The sequence below is a fragment of the Pseudophryne corroboree genome, chromosome 9, assembly GCF_028390025.1.
Source record: "Pseudophryne corroboree isolate aPseCor3 chromosome 9, aPseCor3.hap2, whole genome shotgun sequence".
In the NCBI taxonomy this organism is placed as follows: Eukaryota; Metazoa; Chordata; class Amphibia; order Anura; family Myobatrachidae; genus Pseudophryne; species Pseudophryne corroboree.
In genome coordinates, this window is record NC_086452.1 from 473985372 (window position 1) to 474002670 (window position 17299).

Genomic DNA, 17299 nt, shown 5'->3' on the forward strand with positions numbered 1-17299 from the left:
TGCTGCTCCCCACGTCTCTTCTGTGCTGCTTGTTCTAGGTTGCTGCTCCCCTCCTCTCTCTCCTGTGCTTGTAGTTCTAGGTTGCTGCTCCCCTCCTCTCTCCTGTGCTGCTTGTTGTAGGTGCTGCTCCCCTCCTCTCTCCTGTTCTGCTTGTTCTAGCTTGCTGATCCCCCTCCTCTCTTCTGTGCTTGTTCTAGCTTGCTGCTCCCCTCCTCTCTCCTGTGCTTGTTGTTCTAGCTTGCTGCTCCCCTCCTCTCTCCTGTGCTTGTTGTTCTAGCTTGCTGATCCCCTCCTCTCTCCTGTGCTGCTTGTTCTAGCTTGCTGATCCCCTCCTCTCTCCTGTGTTGCTTGTTCTAGCTTGCTGATCCCCTCCTCTCTCCTGTGCTTGTTGTTCTAGCTTGCTGATCCCCCTCCTCTCACCTGTGCTTGTTGTTGTAGCTTGCTGATACCCTCCTCTCTCCTGTGCTTGTTGTTGTAGCTTGCTGATACCCTCCTCTCTCCTGTGCTGCTTGTCCTAGCTTGCTGATCCCCTCCTCTCTCCTGTGCTGCTTGTTCTAGCTTGCTGCTCCGCTCCTCTCTACTGTGCTGCTTGGTCTAGCTTGCTGCTCCACTCCTCTCTACTGTGCTGCTTGTTTTAGCTTGCTGCTCCCCTCCTGTCTCCTGTGCTTGTAGTTCTAGGTTACTGCTCCCCTCCTCTCTCCTGTGCTTGTAGTTCTAGGTTGCTGCTCCCCACATCTCTACTGTGCTGCTTGTTCTAGGTTGCTACTCCCCTCCTCTCTCCTGTGCTTGTAGTTCTAGGTTGCTGCTCCCCTCCTCTCTCCTGTGCTGCTTGTCCTAGCTTGCTGCTCCGCTCCTCTCTCCTGTGCTGCTTGTTCTAGCTTGCTGCTCCGCTCCTCTCTACTGTGCTGCTTGTTCTATCTTGCTGCTCCTCTCCACTGTGCTGCTTGTTTTAGCTTGCTGCTCCCCTCCTGTCTCCTGTGCTTGTAGTTCTAGGTTACTGCTCCCCTCCTCTCTCCTGTGCTTGTAGTTCTAGGTTGCTGCTCCCCTCCTCTCTCCTGTGCTGCTTGTTCTAGGTTGCTGCTCCCCTCCTGTCTCCTCTCTTCTGTGCTTGTTGTTCTAGCTTGCTACTCCCCTCCTCTCTCCTGTGCTTGTAGTTCTAGCTTGCTGCTCCCCTCCTCTCTCCTGTGCTTGTAGTTCTAGCTTGCTGATCCCCTCCTCTCTCCTGTGCTGCTTGTTCTAGCTTGCTGATCCCCTCCTCTCTCCTGTGCTGCTTGTTCTATGTTGCTGCTCCCCTCCTCTCTCCTGTGCTTGTTGTTCTAGCTTGCTGCTCCCCTCCTCTCTCCTGTGCTTGTTGTCCTAGGTTGCTGCTCCCCTCCTCTCTCCTGTGCTGCTTGTTCTAGGTTGCTGCTCCCCTCCTCTCTCCTGTGCTGCTTGTTCTAGGTTGCTGCTCCCCTCCTGTCTCCTCTCTTCTGTGCTTGTTGTTCTAGCTTGCTACTCCCCTCCTCTCTCCTGTGCTTGTAGTTCTAGCTTGCTGCTCCCCTCCTCTCTCCTGTGCTTGTAGTTCTAGCTTGCTGCTCCCCTCCTCTCTCCTGTGCTGCTTGTTCTAGCTTGCTGATCCCCTCCTCTCTCCTGTGCTGCTTGTTCTATGTTGCTGCTCCCCTCCTCTCTCCTGTGCTTGTTGTTCTAGCTTGCTGCTCCCCTCCTCTCTCCTGTGCTTGTTGTCCTAAGTTGCTGCTCCCCTCCTCTCTCCTGTGCTGCTTGTTCTATGTTGCTGCTCCCCTCCTCTCTCCTGTGCTGCTTGTTCTATGTTGCTGCTCCCCTCCTCTCTCCTGTGCTGCTTGCTCTAGGTTGCTGCTCCCCTCCTCTCTCCTGTGCTGCTTGTTCTAGGTTGCTGCTCCCCTCTTCTCTCCTGTGCTTGTTGTTCAAGGTTACTGCTCCCCTCCTCTCTCCTGTGCTGCTTGTTCTAGCTTGCTGATCCCCTCCTCTCTTTCCTGTGCTGCTTGTTCTAGGTTGCTGATCCCCCTTCTCTCTCCTGTGCTTGTAGTTCTAGGTTGCTGCTCCCCTCCTCTCTCCTGTGCTTGTTGTTCTAGCTTTCTGCTCCCCTCCTCTCTCCTGTGCTTGTTGTTCTAGCTTTCTGCTCCCCTCCTCTCTCCTGTGCTTGTTGTTCTAGCTTTCTGCTCCCCTCATCTCTCCTGTGCTTGTTGTTCTAGCTTTCTGATCCCCTCCTCTCTCCTGTGCTTGTTCTAGGTTACTGCTCCCCTCCTCTCTTCTGTGCTTGTTCTAGGTTACTGCTCCCCTCCTCTCTTCTGTGCTTGTTCTAGGTTACTGCTCCCCTACTCTCTTCTGTGCTTGTTCTAGGTTGCTGCTCCCCTCCTCTCTCCTGTGCTTGTTTTTCTAGGTTACTGCTCCCCTCCTCTCTCCTGTGCTTGTTCTAGGTTGCTGCTCCGCTCCTCTCTACTGTGCTTGTTTTTCTAGGTTACTGCTCCGCTCCTCTCTCCTCTGCTTGTTCTAGAGGAAGAGAGCAGTAACCCAGAACAAGCAGAGGAGAGGAGCAGTAAGCTAGAACAAGCAGAGGAGAGGAGCAGTAAGCTAGAACAAGCAAAGGAGGGGAGCAGTAAGTGAGAACAGAAGAGCGCAGAGTAGCAGTAAGCTAGAGCAACTGCTCATCCCCGGTCGTCTGTTCTCATTGTGCTAGCTTACTGACTTGCTCCCCCCCCCCTCCTGCGCTTGTTGTTCTAGCTTATTGCCCTCCCCCCCCCCTCCTGCGCTTGTTGTTCTAGGTTGCTGCTGCTCCTCCTCATCTCTCCTGTGCTTGTAGTTCTAGGTTGCTGCTCCCCTCCTCTCTCTTGTGCTGCTTATTCTAGCTTGCTGATCTCCTCCTCTCTCCTGTGCTTTTTCTATGTTGCAGCTCCCCTCCTCTCCCCTGTGCTTGTTCTAGGTTGCAGCTCCCCTCCTCTCCCCTGTGCTTGTTCTAGGTTGCAGCTCCCCTCCTCTTCCCTGTGCTTGTTCTAGGTTGTTGCTCCCCTCCTCTCCCCTGTGCTTGTTCTAGGTTGTTGCTCCCCTCCTCTCCCCTGTGCTTGTTCTAGGTTGTTGCTCCCCTCCTCTCCCCTGTGCTTGTTCTAGGTTGTTGCTCCCCCTCCTCTCCCCTGTGCTTGTTCTAGGTTGTTGTTGCTCCCCTCCTCTCCTCTGTGCTTGTTCTAGGTTGTTGCTCCCCTCCTCTCCCCTGTGCTTGTTCTAGGTTGTTGCTCCCCTCCTCTCCCCTGTGCTTGTTCTAGGTTGTTGCTCCCCTCCTCTCCCCTGTGCTTGTTCTAGGTTGTTGCTCCCCTCCACTCTCCTGTGCTTGTTGTTCTAGCTTGCTGCTCCCCTCCTCTCTCCTGTGCTGCTTGTTCTAGGTTGCTGCTCTTCTCCCCCCTCCTGTGGTTTTTGTAGGTTACGTCTCTCAACATAAGATAACATGTTCTGTTCTCACCCCTCTCCTGTGCACCATGATTTAGCACAGTGGTTTCCAAACTTGGTCCTCAAGGACCCCCATCTGTTTTCCAGGTCAGCTACCAGGTGCACAGGTGTATTCATTACTCACTGACACATTTTAAGAGATCCACAGGTGGTGCTAAATATTTCACTTGTGATTCTTTGAGGAGACCCAGAAAACCTGAACTGTTGGGGGTTCCTTGAGGACCGAGTTTGGAAACCACTGATCTAGCACATAATGTGGTCTGTTCTCACCCCTCCCCTGTACGCTATGATCTAGCCCATAACGTGTTCTGTTCTCACCCCTCCATGATCTAGCCCTTAATTGGGGTGTGAGCTACTTTCGAAAAATAAAACCTGTGGAAGAGCTAACCCCTTCCCGCAATGCGCGCGCATTCCTGTAAAAGTGGGTGTCCCCTTAGAAGTGGGTGTGGGCTCAGAAAAGTGGGTGTGGTCTCGGAACAGTAATATTCCCCTGCAGTGCCAGATACGCAAATAATGCCCCCTGCAGTGCCAGATACGCAAATAATGCCCCCCTGCAGTGCCAGATACGCAAATAGTGCCCCCCTGCAGTGCCAGATACGCAAATAGTGCCCCCCTGCAGTGCCAGATACGCAAATAATGCCCCCATGCAGTGCCAGATATGCAAATAATGCCCCCCTGCAGTGCCAGATACACAAATAATGTCCCTCTGCAGTGCCAGATACGCAAATAATGCCCCCCTGCAGTGCCAGATACACAAATAATGTCCCTCTGCAGTGCCAGATATGCAAATAATGCCCCCCTGCAGTGCCAGATACACAAATAATGTCCCCCCCCCTTGCAGTGCCAGATACGCAAATAATGCCCCCCTGCAGTGCCAGATACGCAAATAATGCCCCCCCCCTTGCAGTGCCAGATACACAAATAATGTGTCGTCGTCCCCCCCCCTTGCAGTGCCAGATACGCAAATAATGCCCCCCCCCCCCCCCCCCCCCCCCCCGCAGTGCCAGATACACAAATAATGCCCCCCCTGCAGTGCCAGATACACAAATAATGTCCCCCCCACCCTTGCAGTGCCAGATACAAATCGTACTCACCAAATACAATGCCAGATACAAGTAGTACTGCCCCCGCAGCTGCCGATCACTTATGTGTGTCTGGGGAGGAGATGAGGAGAGCCCGGCACTAGCGCAGCGCGTGGTGTGCCTCAGTCTCCTGCTCTGTCCAAAGTAGTATCGGCGCTGACGTCTCCTGTCACATGGCCATTTGAAATATGGTGCGGACCGCCAGCCAATCAGGAGCCGGCTCTGATTGGCTGACGGCCGGCACCATATTAATATGCACCCACCGCTGCAAGCTACTGAAAAAGAGGTTCCGAGCTACCCGACGGGTTGGCGACCGCTGATCTAGCCCATAATGTGGTCTGTTCTCACTCCTCTCCTGCTCACCATGATCTAGCCCATAATGTGGACTGTTCTCACCCCTCTCCTGCTCACCATGATCTAGCCCATAATGTGGACTGTTCTCACCCCTCTCCTGCTCACCATGATCTAGCCCATAATGTGGACTGTTCTCACCCCTCTCCTGCTCACCATGATCTAGCCCATAATGTGGACTGTTCTCACCCCTCTCCTGCTCACCATGATCTAGCCCATAATGTGGACTGTTCTCACCCCTCTCCTGCTCACCATGATCTAGCCCATAATGTGGTCTGGTCTCACCCCTCTCTTGTGCACCATGATCTAGCACATATCATGGTCTGGTCTCACCCCTCTCCTGTGCACCATGATCTAACACATATCGTGGTCTGGTCTCACCCCTCTCCTGTACACCATGATCTAGCACATAATGTGGTCTGTTCTCACCCCTCTCCTGTGCATCATCATCTAGGACATATTGTGGTCTGTTCTCACCCCTCTCCTGTGCACCATGATCTAGGACATATTATGGTCTGGTCTCACCCCTCTCCTGTGCACCATGATCTAGCACATATTATGGTCTGGTCTCACCCCTCTCCTGTGCACCATGATCTATCACATAATGTGGTCTGTTCTCACCCCTCTCCTGCTCACCATGATCTAGCACATAATGTGGTCTGTTCTCACCCCTCTCCTACTCACCATGATCTATCACATAATGTGGTCTGTTCTCACCCCTCTCCTGTGCACCATGATCTATCACATAATGTGGTCTGTTCTCACCCCTCTCCTGTGCATCATGATCTAGGACATATTATGGTCTGGTCTCACCCCTCTCCTGTGCACCATGATCTAGGACATATTGTGGTCTGGTCTCACCCCTCTCCTGTACACCATGATCTAGCACATAATGTGGTCTGTTCTCACCCCTCTCCTGTGCACCATGATCTAGGACATATTGTGGTCTGGTCTCACCCCTCTCCTGTGCACCATGATCTAGGGCATATTATGGTCTGGCCTCACCCCTCTCCTGTGCACCATGATCTAGGACATAACGTTGCCTGTTCTCGCCCCTCTCCTGCTCACCATGATCTAGCACATAATGTGGTATGTTCTCACCCCTTTCCTGCTCACCATGGACTAGCACATAGGGGGTAATTCCAAGTTGATCGCAGCAGGATTTTTGTTAGCAATTGGGCAAAACCATGTGCACTGCAGGGTAGGCAGATATAACATGTGCAGAGAGAGTTAGATTTGGGTGTGGTGTGTTCATTCTGCAATCTAATTTGCAGTGTAAAAATAAAGCAGCCAGTATTTACCCTGCACAGAAACAAAATGACCCACCCAAATCTAACTCTCTCTGCACATGTTATATCTGCCTCCCCTGCAGTGCACATGGTTTTGGCCAATTGCTAAAAAAATCCTGCTGCGATCAACTTGGAATTACCCCCAATGTGGTCTGTTCTCACCCCTCTCCTGCTCACCATGATCTAGCACATAATGTGGTCTGCTCTCACCCCTCTCCTGTGCATCATGATCTAGCACATAACGTGTTCTGCTCTCACCCCTCTCCTGCTCACCATGATCTAGCACATAATGTGGTCTGTTCTCACCCCTCTCCTGCTCACCATGATCTAGCACATAATGTGGTATGTTCTCACCCCTTTCCTGCTCACCATGGACTAGCACATAGGGGGTAATTCCAAGTTGATCGCAGCAGGATTTTTGTTAGCAATTGGGCAAAACCATGTGCACTGCAGGGTAGGCAGATATAACATGTGCAGAGAGAGTTAGATTTGGGTGTGGTGTGTTCATTCTGCAATCTAATTTGCAGTGTAAAAATAAAGCAGCCAGTATTTACCCTGCACAGAAACAAAATGACCCACCCAAATCTAACTCTCTCTGCACATGTTATATCTGCCTCCCCTGCAGTGCACATGGTTTTGGCCAATTGCTAAAAAAATCCTGCTGCGATCAACTTGGAATTACCCCCAATGTGGTCTGTTCTCACCCCTCTCCTGCTCACCATGATCTAGCACATAATGTGGTCTGCTCTCACCCCTCTCCTGTGCATCATGATCTAGCACATAACGTGTTCTGCTCTCACCCCTCTCCTGCTCACCATGATCTAGCACATAATGTGGTCTGTTCTCACCCCTCTCCTGCTCACCATGATCTAGCACATAATGTAGTCGGTTCTCACCCCTCTCCTTCTCACCATGATCTAGCACATAATGTGGTCTGTTCTCACTCCTCTCCTGCTCACCATGATCTAGCACATAATGTAGTCGGTTCTCACCCCTCTCCTTCTCACCATGATCTAGGACATAATGTGGTCTGTTCTCACCCCTCTCCTGTACACCATGATCTAGGACAGAGGTTCTCAAACTCGGTCCTCGGGAGCCCACACAGTGCATGTTTTGCAGGTAACCCAGCAGGTGCATTAATTACTCACTGACACATTTTAAAAGGTCCACAGGTGGAGCTAATTATTTCACTTGCGATTCTGTGAGGAGACCTGCAAAACATGCACTGTGTGGGCCCCCGAGGACCGAGTTTGAGAACCTGTGATCTAGGACATAATATGTTCTTTTCTCACACTTCTCCTGTTCACCATGATGTAGGACATAATGTGTTCTGCTCTCACTCCTCTCTTGTGCACCATGATCTAGGACATATTGTGGTCTGGTCTCACCCCTCTCCTGTGCACCATGATCTAGGACATATTATGGTCTGGTCTCACCCCTCTCCTGTGCACCATGATCTAGGACATATTATGGTCTGGTCTCACCCCTCTCCTGTGCACCATGATCTAGGACATATTATGGTCTGGTCTCACCCCTCTCCTGTGCACCATGATCTAGGACATAATGTGGTCTGGTCTCACCCCTCTCCTGCTCACCATGATCTAGGACATATTGTAGTCTGTTCTCACCCCTCTCCTGTACATAATGTGGTCTGGTCTCACCCCTCTCCTGCTCACCATGATCTAGCACATAATGTGGTTTGTTCTCACCCCTTTCCTGCTCACCATGGACTAGCACATAGGGGGTAATTCCAAGTTGATCGCAACAGGATTTTTGTTAGCAATTGGGCAAAACCATGTGCACTGCAGGGTAGGCAGATATAACATGTGCAGAGAGAGTTAGATTTGGGTGTGGTGTGTTCAATCTGCAATCTAATTTGCAGTGTAAAAATAAAGCAGCCAGTATTTACCCTGCACAGAAACAAAATGACCCACCCAAATCTAACTCTTTCTGCACATGTTATATCTGCCTCCCCTGCAGTGCACATGGTTTTGGCCAATTGCTAAAAAAATCCTGCTGCGATCAACTTGGAATTACCCCCAATGTGGTCTGTTCTCACCCCTCTCCTGCTCACCATGATCTAGCACATAATGTGGTCTGCTCTCACCCCTCTCCTGTGCATCATGATCTAGCACATAACGTGTTCTGCTCTCACCCCTCTCCTGCTCACCATGATCTAGCACATAATGTGGTCTGTTCTCACCCCTCTCCTGCTCACCATGATCTAGCACATAATGTAGTCGGTTCTCACCCCTCTCCTTCTCACCATGATCTAGCACATAATGTGGTCTGTTCTCACTCCTCTCCTGCTCACCATGATCTAGCACATAATGTAGTCGGTTCTCACCCCTCTCCTTCTCACCATGATCTAGGACATAATGTGGTCTGTTCTCACCCCTCTCCTGTACACCATGATCTAGGACAGAGGTTCTCAAACTCGGTCCTCGGGAGCCCACACAGTGCATGTTTTGCAGGTAACCCAGCAGGTGCACAGGTGTATTAATTACTCACTGACACATTTTAAAAGGTCCACAGGTGGAGCTAATTATTTCACTTGCGATTCTGTGAGGAGACCTGCAAAACATGCACTGTGTGGGCCCCCGAGGACCGAGTTTGAGAACCTGTGATCTAGGACATATGTTCTTTTCTCACACTTCTCCTGTTCACCATGATGTAGGACATAATGTGTTCTGCTCTCACTCCTCTCTTGTGCACCATGATCTAGGACATATTGTGGTCTGGTCTCACCCCTCTCCTGTGCACCATGATCTAGGACATATTATGGTCTGGTCTCACCCCTCTCCTGTGCACCATGATCTAGGACATATTATGGTCTGGTCTCACCCCTCTCCTGTGCACCATGATCTAGGACATATTATGGTCTGGTCTCACCCCTCTCCTGTGCACCATGATCTAGGACATAATGTGGTCTGGTCTCACCCCTCTCCTGCTCACCATGATCTAGGACATATTGTAGTCTGTTCTCACCCCTCTCCTGTACATAATGTGGTCTGGTCTCACCCCTCTCCTGCTCACCATGATCTAGCACATAATGTGGTTTGTTCTCACCCCTTTCCTGCTCACCATGGACTAGCACATAGGGGGTAATTCCAAGTTGATCGCAACAGGATTTTTGTTAGCAATTGGGCAAAACCATGTGCACTGCAGGGTAGGCAGATATAACATGTGCAGAGAGAGTTAGATTTGGGTGTGGTGTGTTCAATCTGCAATCTAATTTGCAGTGTAAAAATAAAGCAGCCAGTATTTACCCTGCACAGAAACAAAATGACCCACCCAAATCTAACTCTTTCTGCACATGTTATATCTGCCTCCCCTGCAGTGCACATGGTTTTGGCCAATTGCTAAAAAAAAATCCTGCTGCGATCAACTTGGAATTACCCCCAATGTGGTCTGTTCTCACCCCTCTCCTGCTCACCATGATCTAGCACATAATGTGGTCTGTTCTCACTCCTCTCCTGCTCACCATGATCTAGCACATAATGTGGTCTGTTCTCACCCCTCTCCTGCTCACCATGATCTAGCACATAATGTGGTCGGTTCTCACCCCTCTCCTTCTCACCATGATCTAGCACATAATGTGGTCTGTTCTCACTCCTTTCCTGCTCACCATGATCTAGGACATAACGTGTTCTGCTCTCACCCCTCTCCTGCTCACCATGATCTAGCACATAATGTGGTCTGTTCTCACCCCTCTCCTGCTCACCATGATCTAGCACATAATGTGGTCTGTTCTCACCCCTCTCCTGCTCACCATGATCTAGCACATAATGTGGACTGTTCTCACCCCTCTCCTGCTCACCATGATCTAGCACATAATGTGGTCTGGTCTCACCCCTCTCCTGTATACCATGATCTAGCACATAATGTGGTCTGGTCTCACACCTCTCCTGCTCACCATGATCTAGCACATAATGTGGTCTGTTCTCACCCCTCTCCTGCTCACCATGATCTAGCACATAATGTGGTCTGTTCTCACTCCTCTCCTGCTCACCATGATCTAGCACATAATGTGGTCTGTTCTCACCCCTCTCCTGCTCACCATGATCTAGCACATAATGTGGTCGGTTCTCACCCCTCTCCTTCTCACCATGATCTAGCACATAATGTGGTCTGTTCTCACCCCTTTCCTGCTCACCATGATCTAGGACATAACGTGGTCTTTTCTCACCCTTCTCCTGTACACCATGATCTAGGACAGAGGTTCTCAAACTCGGTCCTCGGGAGCCCACACAGTGCATGTTTTGCAGGTAACCCAGCAGGTGCACAGGTGTATTAATTACTCACTGACACATTTTAAAAGGTCCACAGGTGGAGCTAATTATTTCACTTGCGATTCTGTGAGGAGACCTGCAAAACATGCACTGTGTGGGCCCCCGAGGACCGAGTTTGAGAACCTGTGATCTAGGACATATGTTCTTTTCTCACACTTCTCCTGTTCACCATGATGTAGGACATAATGTGTTCTGCTCTCACTCCTCTCTTGTGCACCATGATCTAGGACATATTGTGGTCTGGTCTCACCCCTCTCCTGTGCACCATGATCTAGGACATATTATGGTCTGGTCTCACCCCTCTCCTGTGCACCATGATCTAGGACATATTATGGTCTGGTCTCACCCCTCTCCTGTACACCATGATCTAGGACATATTATGGTCTGGTCTCACCCCTCTCCTGTACACCATGATCTAGGACATATTATGGTCTGGTCTCACCCCTCTCCTGTGCACCATGATCTAGGACATATTATGGTCTGGTCTCACCCCTCTCCTGTACACCATGATCTAGGACATATTGTGGTCTGTTCTCACCCCTCTCCTGTGCACCATGATCTAGGACATAACGTGGTCTGGTCTCACCCCTCTCCTGTGCACCATGAGCTAGGACATATTATGGTCTGGTCTCACCCCTCTCCTGTGCACCATGATCTAGGACATATTGTGGCCTGTTCTCGCCCCTCTCCTGTGCACCATGATCTAGGACATAACGTGGTCTGGTTTCACCCCTCTCCTGTGCACCATGATCTAGGACATAACGTGGTCTGGTTTCACCCCTCTCCTGTACACCATGATCTAGGACATATTGTGGTCTGTTCTCACCCCTCTCCTGTACATAACGTGGTCTGTTCTCACCCCTCTCCTGTGCACCATGATCTAGGACATATTGTGGCCTGTTCTCACCCCTCTCCTGCTCACCATGATCTAGGACATATTGTGGTCTGTTCTCACCCCTCTCCTGTACATAATGTGGTCTGGTCTCACCCCTCTCCTGTGCACCATGATCTAGGACATATTGTGGTCTGTTCTCACCCCTCTCCTGTGCACCATGATCTAGGACATAACGTGGCCTGTTCTCACCCCTCTCCTGTGCACCATGATCTAGGACATAACGTGGCCTGTTCTCACCCCTCTCCTGCTCACCATGATCTAGGACATAACGTGGCCTGTTCTCTCCCCTCTCCTGTGCACCATGATCTAGGACATAACGTGGCCTGTTCTCACCCCTCTCCTGCTCACCATGATCTAGGACATAACGTGGCCTGTTCTCACCCCTCTCCTGTGCACCATGATCTAGGACATAACGTGGCCTGTTCTCACCCCTCTCCTGTGCACCATGATCTAGGACATAACGTGGCCTGTTCTCACCCCTCTCCTGTGCACCATGATCTAGGACATAACGTGGCCTGTTCTCACCCCTCTCCTGTGCACCATGATCTAGGACATAACGTGGCCTGTTCTCACCCCTCTCCTGTGCACCATGATCTAGGACATAACGTGGCCTGTTCTCACCCCTCTCCTGTGCACCATGATCTAGGACATAACGTGGCCTGTTCTCACCCCTCTCCTGTGCACCATGATCTAGGACACAGGTTCTCAAACTCGGTCCTCAGGACCCCACACTGTGCATGTTTTGCAGGTCTCCTCACAGAATTGCAAGTGAAATAATTGGCTCAACCTGTGGACCTTTTAAAATGTGTCAGTGAGTAATTAATACACCTGTGCACCTGCTGGGTTACCTGCAAAACATGCACTGTGTGGGGTCCTGAGGACCGAGTTTGAGAACCCCTGATCTAGGACATAACGTGGTCTGGTCTCACCCCTCTCCTGTACATAATGTGGTCTGGTCTCACCCCTCTCCTGTGCACCATGATCTAGGACATAACGTGGCCTGTTCTCACCCCTCTCCTGTGCACCATGATCTAGGACATAACGTGGCCTGTTCTCACCCCTCTCCTATGCACCATGATCTAGGACATAACGTGGTCTGCTCTCACCCCTCTCCTGTACATAATGTGGTCTGGTCTCACCCCTCTCCTGTGCACTTTTTGATAGGTGGTCCCGCTATTCAGTCGAGTATGTGATCATTGGAATATTCACTGTTTCTATCCCTAGGACACATGTAAAAAGATTAAGAATTACGTGGACGAGGATTTGGGCCGCTACATTGTGAATGTGACCACCGCCGCGCAGCACTGCAGCCAGACCCTCTGCAGCGGGAATGGCCGGTGCCTGCGTCAGGAAAACAACACCGATGCTTTCCTACATCTCAACCCAGCCAATTTCCGAATTGTACGTCGTCCTACAGGATCCTCCACACCCCTTCCTCTGTGGGCGGATGGGCGACTATCCACAGAGGACGTTCTGCTTCTACGTTCGCAGTTCCGCTGTCAGTGTTACGTCAACTGGTATGGAGGCAGCTGTGCAAAAGAGAGGCTGCCCAAAAACAGTGGCGCTGGGTCCGTTGGGGGCCACGCGGTTTGTTGGTCCTTGCTGGCTTTCCTCTGGATGCTGCTGTAAGAGCTTGTTATTGCTGTTTAGTTTTAGACACTACAATGAACTGAAGATGACTGGACCCTAAGTGAGAGACTCACAGCACGAATACGGACATTATTTATTGGAGATGTACTCCCCATCCACAAAGGGATGGCTTTATATATTCCTACCTCTAGGACGTGCTGATTGTCCCTGCAGCAGAGGAAGTGTGGTTACCGCGGAGCTTGGGCTGCGCAAAGACATCTGGGGGTTGGGGAAGCCGCCACACTAGTAAGCGACGCAGACCCCTCCCCCGCTGGCCCCACCCCTTTCTGACAGCACAACGATTAGTTGCAGTACGGCACTCAGGGAACGTACACCCTCCCACCCACCCCCGTCACTCACCACCAGTGCCTAGGCCCATTGTTTACAGGGACCTGTACTTTTGGAGCATTATAAGGACTTACACTGTGCCTTGGTTTATTATTTTCTGTGTAGTTGTGGGGTCAACATGTGCCCTCTGACCCATGGGTCATTGTGTGAATGAGCAGGGGGATGCTGCATCCCTAATCTGGAGCTGGTCATCCAGACCCTTTCCTGTTATCTCCATCCATGCCCAGCTCTGCCAGACCAGCAATAGTAAAGACTGGGACAAGAGACAATAAAATGCTGTAAGAACCCTGAGAGAGGTTTTGTGTCATTATTAGAACATCGTCGTCTTGTCTGTAAATAAGGACGTTCCCATGTAATGTGTGGGGTTGGGTGAGCTGGGATGCCGGGGGTTACATGACTGACGCTGGCATCCAGAGTTTGCGAATGCCGACAGTGGATGGAGTATTTTACCCCTCTCCTGTCCCCTAACTTACCTGGGGTGGCGTCTAGGGCTAAGATGGGGGGGGGGGGGGGGGCGGCTATGGCTACCCCTTCTGCCCCCGGCCACCCCCCACCCCCCGTGCCTAACCCTAACTCCCAACAGTGACCCCGATACTTATCTTTGGGATGGTGGCGGTTGGTGTTTCGGTGTCGGTCATATAACTGCAGGGATGCTAAACGCATTCCCAATGGGGGTACTGCTACTGACAGGTGCTCCACCTTCACGCGACTTTAGCTTATTAGCTCTCCAGCGAGCTTTTCCCATGTACATTGCTCGCTCCTTCTGTGCTTTGGAGCTGCGTCTTGCTATCATCAGGCTGATTCGTATACGTACCTGACTAAAAAGCACAGACATAAGCCATGTGCCAACCAATAAACCATCTGAATGCAGTAAAACGTAATCACCATATTGTCTTATACATAATAGCTGGTGGTGATGTCCAAATAAACAAAGTAAAGATATTTGGGCGAGGTATTTTCCTACACCCATCAGTCGTCCTGTCCGTGATTCCACTGAAGGACAGGACCTGTATGTCTGTCTGTATGTAACCAAGCAGCAAGTATATACGTACTGTATACTAAGTTTTCTGTATTTTTTTTATTTTAGGCATATTGTTATTTTATTGTTCTTTATATGAGGCCAGCTAGAATTGGATGATGAGTTCTGCGCATTGGTTTCCGCAATGTATATCACTCTTCCAGGGTCTGATGCAGTGTGAGCGCAACGCCAGTTTGTGTAGCGCATCTAGAAAGTGGACGCACGTATATCTGCGCCTGTGCCGACCTGCATGGCCCCGGTACATGCGCCTGCCTGATTGCGCATTAGGGAATGCATCAGCATCACTGATGCTTCTGGAAGCGTGTTTTAGGCCAGTGGTCCCCAAACATGGTCCTCAAGGCGCCCCAGCAGTCCAGGTTTTAAGGATATCCATGCTTAGGCACAGATGACTTAATATTGCTGTAAACTGACTTATTGGCTGCAGATGTGGCGCCGTATACCTCTCCAGACCGCAGCGTACGGCTGCACATACTCACATGGAAAGCATTTGTTTCAGTGTAAATGACACTCTGCTGCTATGTAAATATGAACACTGTACACAATAGCGCAGGTCCTGTGCAGCTATCGGCCTTGTATATACAGTATATATGCGTCTGTTATTATGCGGTGCTGTACGGCAGCTTGTTCACCGTTATATGGAAGCTGGGAGAATAATGTGGGACATGTGTAATAGGGAAAGTATGGCAATCATACATTACCAGGAAAGTCCAGGAACAGAGCATTTTCTCCCTCATGGAGAGGGGCAGGTAGGCAAGTATGGCTAGAACTGTAGCAGGGCATGCTGGGACGTGTAGTTTCACATCATCTGGAGAGCCGCAGGTTGGCCAGGCCTGATCTAGACCACTGAGAAGCGCTGTACCATGGTTACACAAGTGCTGGTGTAATGGTGAAAAATCACATACGTGCAGGGCCAGCGTAACAGTGGCTGGGACTCTACAGCACCAGGCCTCTGCATGAGAATAGGCCCATCATCATGACAGCGTGATGATGACCAACGCCCAACTGGCCACACGGTCGGCCATAAATCACAAGTGTTTAAGTTGCATTTCTGTTTCCCCCACAAAAGGACATTATTCTACTTTTATGTATTTTGGGGGATATTGGGGCTGGTAATTTAGGGGATGTACACGCCCACATGTCACTGACCACACCCATATAGCAAAGGCCACACCGACGGCTGCAGCAACAGCCTGTACCTCTCACTGCAGGGCCGGCTCTACCATTAGGCAGCTGCCTAGGGCGCCGGGATCTTGTGGGACAGCCATGAGTCTGCTTATCACAAAATTAAGGATAACTCTGAAAGATGCAACCTTGTTAAACTTAATGCGGGCGGCAGCTGCTGAGCTTCTATGAACTTCTAAGATCCACACGGCCCTGACTACGTGGTAAAGCCAGTGGACTGTGAAAACGTGGTCGGTCCTCCAGAGATTCACCTGTGGGCCACGTACCCAGGAGAGGTTTCTGTGACTGTGCAGGGATGGTACCATATTGTGGGTCAGCGACCACTTTAAGATTCTGTTTAGGGAGCAAGGTCCCCGGATATATAGTGACTGCCTCCGATATATTACAGAATCTGCAGGGCTGGGGAATATACTGTATACGGCGGGGCTGGTCCTGGCTGCGCTCTCAGATAACATTCTGACCAGTGATCCTCACTGGCCTCATTGTGAGCCTCTGAGATCTGTGGTTTCTCATATTAAAAATAAACCTTTTCCCAGTAAGAGCGGCTATTTATACAGAAGTGATGGCAGTTCCCGCCAAGCCGAGTACCAGTGACTCACAGGACGCATCACATTCATGGTAACTAGGGGGGACAATCTGCACAGGGGTCTATTCAGGAAGCAGTGAGACGTGAGCCAGTGGGGAAGTTGCCTATAGCAACCAATCAGTGTTCAGGTAACATTTACAAAGTGCGTTCTATAAAATGATACGTAGCAGCTGATTGGTTGCCATGGGCAACTCCACCACTGGCCTACGTCACACTTTTCACTGCTTCATGAATAGACCCCAGTATCTGGCACCTATGAAATATGGAGACTATATATTACATATATAGTGCCAGCTGCATGCAGTGAGCTTGAGGGGACGGCCGGGGGCACCATCATGGCAATTTCCTAGCGGAGTCCTTGCAGAGATAATTATATGGTGCATATGATGGTGATGGCGGATGGATAGGGGCGTTGCATACAGGCGAAGATCCACATTTATGTCCGTAGGCGGGAATCCCTCAAACTAAACACCCCCCCACCCCCCACACACACACACTCACACACTCTCTCTCACTTCAAATGTAATAAGCTGCATCAGCTGCTGGAAATGGAGAGAAAGCGTCAGATATGGAGATAGTATCTGCTGCGGCCCCTCCATGGTACATTAGGAGGATATTTAATTTCTCTGACGTCCTAGTGGATGCTGGGAACTCCGTAAGGACCATGGGGAATAGCGGCTCCGCAGGAGACAGGGCACATCTAAAGAAAGCTTTAGGATCACCTGGTGTGCACTGGCTCCTCCCCCTATGACCCTCCTCCAAGCCCCAGTTAGATTTCTGTGCCCGACGAGAAGGGTGCACACTAGGGGCTCTCCTGAGCTCTTTGTGAAAGTTTTAGTTTAGGTTTATTATTTTCAGTGAGACCTGCTGGCAACAGGCTCACTGCATCGAGGGACTAAGGGGAGAAGAAGCGAACTCACCTGCGTGCAGAGTGGATTGGGCTTCTTAGGCTACTGGACATTAGCTCCAGAGGGACGATCACAGGTTCAGCCTGGATGGGTCACCGGAGCCGCGCCGCCGGCCCCCTTACAGAGCCAGAAGAGCGAAGAGGTCCGGAAAAATCGGCGGCAGAAGACTTTCCTGTCTTCAGATAAAGGTAGGCGCACAGCACCGCAGCTGTGCGCCATTGCTCTCAGCACACTTCACACTC

At 50.7% G+C, this 17299-nt stretch overlaps 1 protein-coding gene across 1 annotated transcript in view; it reads left to right on the top strand.

Moving 5' to 3' along the window:
- Positions 1 to 13633, top strand: part of LOC134958661 (hyaluronidase-2-like) — a 42786-nt gene extending 29153 nt beyond the window's left edge. Inside the window, exon 4 of the mRNA XM_063941398.1 lies at positions 12590 to 13633. Within this exon, the coding sequence (XP_063797468.1) occupies positions 12590 to 12994 (405 nt within the window). The 3' untranslated portion in view covers positions 12995 to 13633. The remainder of the gene's footprint in view (positions 1 to 12589) is intronic.
- The last annotated feature ends 3666 nt before the right edge of the window (positions 13634 to 17299 follow it).